The sequence below is a fragment of the Oryzias latipes genome, chromosome 9 (assembly GCF_002234675.1).
Source record: "Oryzias latipes chromosome 9, ASM223467v1".
Lineage (NCBI taxonomy): Eukaryota > Metazoa > Chordata > Actinopteri > Beloniformes > Adrianichthyidae > Oryzias > Oryzias latipes.
Genome location: NC_019867.2, coordinates 21,799,042 through 21,803,665, shown reverse-complemented (window position 1 = coordinate 21,803,665; position 4,624 = coordinate 21,799,042). Strand labels below are relative to the sequence as shown.

General features: G+C 41.5%; 1 protein-coding gene across 3 annotated transcripts in view; it reads left to right on the top strand.

Moving 5' to 3' along the window:
* The first annotated feature begins 4,177 nt into the window (after positions 1-4,177).
* LOC105353570 (tankyrase-1-like) overlaps positions 4,178-4,624 on the top strand; it is a 29,730-nt gene continuing 29,283 nt past the window's right edge. For 2 of the 3 annotated variants that reach the window (XM_023958677.1, XM_023958676.1), the window contains exon 1: positions 4,178-4,624. This exon is cut by the window's right edge and continues 82 nt beyond it. In XM_023958677.1, coding sequence (XP_023814445.1) covers positions 4,244-4,624 — 381 coding nt within the window. In that variant the 5' untranslated portion in view covers positions 4,178-4,243. The other variant, XM_023958675.1, reaches the window with a different exon arrangement.

The following is a 4,624-nucleotide window of genomic DNA, read 5'->3' as shown; positions in this document are numbered from 1 at the left end:
GTATAGTTTTTAGACGTGGTTTTTTTTTAATCTCCAGTAATCAAATGTGTTTGTTGACAAACAGAAGTTTCTAATGATATCATTGTGTTCTGGTTGTTGTCCTTTAATGGGTAATCTATCAAGCCAGGAGTTTGAAGCAATGTTAAAGTCTCCTCCAATAATTATTTTATCTGTTGCATGAGAAATTTTCCATTCCACCAAAACCTTAGCAAGTTTTTCCAACATATTCTTATTTTGTACTTTGTTATTGTACCCATATAAAGTCAGCACAATAATGACTTGCTCATTCATTTCGATAGCTGCTAACAACCAGTGGCCTTCTCTATCTCCAAGATGCCTAATTAACTTCCCCGAAAACCTGTTAAACAGAATCATGACTCCTGCTGAGCGGCTTGTGCCGTGTGAGTAAAGGACTGTATCTCCCCATTGTTGTTTCCAAAATACTTCATCTGCTGGACCTGAGTGGGTTTTTTTGCAGTAAAATTAGATTTGCCTTAAGTCCATGACAAAATAAAAAGAGTGCCTTGCGTTTTGTAATATTTTTCAAACCTCTGGTATTTAAAGAAACAAATAAAATAGACATGAACACTGGGCAGAATACTTGGTGTATAAATAAACGCTGAGATTTCCTGAAGATGCAGGAATGAGCAGACTGTCTGTCCATAACCATAAAGCAACATAAATGGACCAACTTCCCCGATAATAGTAAAAGTTCTTTTTTTTTCTTCTTTTTTTTAATTATGAACCTTGTTGTTATCAACTTTGAAATTACAACATTCTAATGATCAACAAAAACAGACCTTTAAATGCTGTCTCTGGTGGTCATGGCATCACTTTCCTCCATTCAATTAGCGCATACCCTTCATCCAGAAAGGCTCTCTTCCCGCTCCGTCTGGCTTGTTCCACCATCGGCCAGAGTTTGGCTCTTGCTTCCCGATCTTCTTTGGAAAAGTCCTCCCTGAAGTAGATCTTCATCTCTTTGCTCTGGCTTCCTTGGATTTTCTCCAAACTTCCTCTCTCACCGTGCGCATTGCAAACTGGATGATTATGGCTCTTGGCATGTTGTTATTCACAGCGCCTCTTTTTCCCAGCCGATGAACGGTGTCAACGGTGTCCCGGAGCTTCTCCACAGACATCGGAACCACACGGGTGAGGATACCGAGGATGACCTCTCTGGTGTTTTCGTTGTCTTTCTCTGGCACCCCCATCAGCCGCAGGTCCCATCTCCTCTTATATCTTTCGCTCTCCAGACATTTCTCTCTCAACTCTTTGTTTTCTAATGAGAGATGCTCCACACGTTCTTGCAGCTTCACAATGTTTTCTGTGTTCTCTTTTGTAGATTTTCCAATCCCATCCATCCGATTCTCTATGCCTTCCAATTTCTTTTCCGAGTCGTCAAATCTTTTCAGAGCTGTTTGGATTTCATCCATACGTGAATCAAGGCCGTCAAATCTGGTTAGAATTGCCTGCATGGCATGAGTGAGGCTAGCATTACTGGCGCCATCTTGTTTTTTCGTGGCTCATCGTTTCTTCATTCTTTTTGGGTTTGGGCTGTTTAAGCAGATCGGGTCTTTCACCTCCTCAGCAACTGCTTGCTCCATTTGCACTGTTTCTTCTTCCTCACAACTGTTTTCAAGAGCCCGGAGGTCATAATCATGGTCACTAACGTTAGCTTGCCTTGGGTTAGCCATTCTTCATGCAGTAGAGAAAAAACGTGAAAAATATCTCTAGAATTATCCGTAGTTTTTTTCCTTCCTATTATTGATTTTCTGACACTTCTGGGGATGGTTGGTCTCACCACAATTCCTTATTGGACACAAAAATGAGTTTCTCTTCCAGACCCTGCCTCAAACACCGCCACTCACTCCGCCATCTCCCGGAACTCCCGCCATTTCTGAGTAAGTTGATGATGCTGATTGCAATGATAGCACTTTTAGCCACATTAGCATAACTAGCAAAGTTAGCATTATAAGCATCTTAAGCAATGTGTTTTTCTGAGTAAGTTGACGGTGTTCATCCCAGTGCTAGTACTTTAAGTCACATGCAGCTCAGTTAGCCTTACAGAAAGAGAGGAAGGAGTTAGATCTGAGAACTGGCTGCTCAGCAAGTGGGTTTGGCTCAAAGGTGAGTGTTAAGAGTTGCGATGGTGGCTAGAACCGGGCAGCAAAGGCCGCAGTAGTGCGAAGAGGCAGGCAGGGAGGGCGGGTGGCACGTGAAGGTTGGAGGGCCACTTAGCTGCATCTCTGATCAGTCTTCTCCTTGTTTGAGCTGAAGGTTTAGATGGACAGGTCTTTGTAGATTTGCAGTGGTCTAATACTTCTTCCATTTCAATATTATCGCTAGCACAGTGCTCCTTGGGATGTTTGGGAAGCTTGGGAAATCTTTTTGTATCCAAATACGGCTTTAAACTGCTCCACAACAGTATCTCGGACGTGCCTGTTGTGTTCCTTGTTCTTCATAGAGCTCTAAGAATATCACAGAGCAGGGTCATTTATACGGAGACTTGATTGCAGGTGGATTCTATTTATTATCATTATACATTTAGGTCAACATGGGATCATTCAGAGATCGTCACTGAACATTTGGAGAGAGTTTGCTGAACAGAAAGTAAAGGGGTGGATAAATTTTGCACGCCCAATTTTTCAGTTTTTTTATTTGTTAAAAAAGTTAAATATCCAGTAAATTTCGTTCCACTTCATAATTGTTTCCCACTTGTTGATTCTTCACAAAAAATTACAGTCTCATATATTTGTTTGAAGCCTGAAATGTAGCAAAAGGTTGAAAAGTTCAAGGGGACCAAATACTTTCGCAAGGCACTGTACCTCTTGAGCGCTGTGTTTCTATTGACATTGTGCATATGAAATTGTGCAAATTGGATTTGCAATAGTAAATGTGCCTAATGGAAACATGTTTATTTGGAAAAAAATCACAGTTTTTGAGAAAAAATAATAATTTGCGCTTACAGGTGGTGGTTTTTGAGACGTATTGAAATGGACATATTTAGCAAAACTGCAATGGATTGCTTTTTTAGAATTAAATGAGTCACGTGACCAACAACTTTAAACAGGCTGACTGTTTGCATCTGCTCTTATTATCCGATGTTATTACCTGCTGGGGCTGCAGAATTGCCAGAGCCAGTTCCGGCTACTGTTGGGCAAAGGAGGGATACAACCTGGACAGTTCGGCAGCCTGCGGTCACTCCACTGGATCCCGGCACTACAGCGGAGCACGTTTGCTTGTTATACCAGCAACCGGGAAGCTAGCTGGCTGCAGATAGAGCGCCACTGTGGGATGGAAGGACAGCCAGCTCCGGCCTCCTAAGTCTTATTAAATTGTTCTTATTTACATCAAGACAATTATATAAAGATCCTCTTGTTTGATTCTTGTCATTATTTTTCTCCTCTTCCTCCGTGTTTCCCATGCATTGTGATTAGACACAGAGAGCAATTTGATTGTATCCGCTGTAGATAAAGATATTGTATTGAATGACTTTTCACTAGAGTTGGTTGTCTATTCGCATAATTATGATTTAATAGAAACTGTGTGTTTGCAAAATTGTGTTTTTTGTATTCATCTTTCCCTTTATGCAGTCAATAATTCATGCTTGGGAAAATAGTATAAGCCGTTGAGATATAACTATTCAAACATTTGAATCTGTGAACAGTAATTTTGCATTTGTTAATCTTCGTTTTTTTTTCTTCTTTTAAACTTGTCCTGTCCAAAAATGGAGCAAACAGATGATAGCTGAAGGTCTTTTGTGTTTGACAGGTTTTACTATTACAATAAGGGGTTGTGTATCTTCTGGCAGCCAGGTTGTATATTTGTATAAGCCCCTTTTTGTTTTTGTTTTTAATTTTTTTTATTACATTTTGATCATATATTTTTCAAATGTTCTTTTCTCTTTGTGTACATATCATACATTTGTGTAATGTGTTACACAAATGTTTGTGTAATGTGGCCTTCAAAGACTTTGACTAACAATGCAAAAATATTGAATATTCATATTGCGCCCAAATAAAAACAGAGGGATTTCATGTAGAGGCAAACTTTAGTCTCTTACACTCCTTTAAATCTAGTATATATTTTTAATGAAACATTTAGAATAAATGAGAAAGAATATACACTCATAAACGAACAGGAAATGTAGAAACATGTCGGGAAAGAAGCGAACAGCTGACAGGAAACGCGAGCACTTTCACCGGAAAGGAGGCGCCGTTCTCATTGACGACCGAGAGCTGCGTTAATGGCGGTGTCTCGGCGGTCTTCGCAACAACAACAGCAGTCCACATTGCAGTCTCCACCGAGAAGCAGCTGTCTTTCGTGCGCTGCTCCAGCCTCTTCGGTAGTAATGGCTATGCTGGTTTCTACAGGGCCGCCGGAGGTTGAAAGGGAATGTAGCGGAGAGATTGATCTGGCTTTGGCCTCCCCGGACTTGCCAGCACCGGCCATTGCAAGCAATTCAAATTCTACTACTCCGACAGCCTCTGGCGTGGGCAGCAGCGTTTCAAGTCCCGGGTCCGGAGCCGCCAGCCCCACAGACGGTAGCACTAGCAGCAGCAGCAGTAGCATCGGGGGAGCGCTCAGAGAGTTGTTCGAAGCTTGCCGAAATGGGGATGTATCCCGG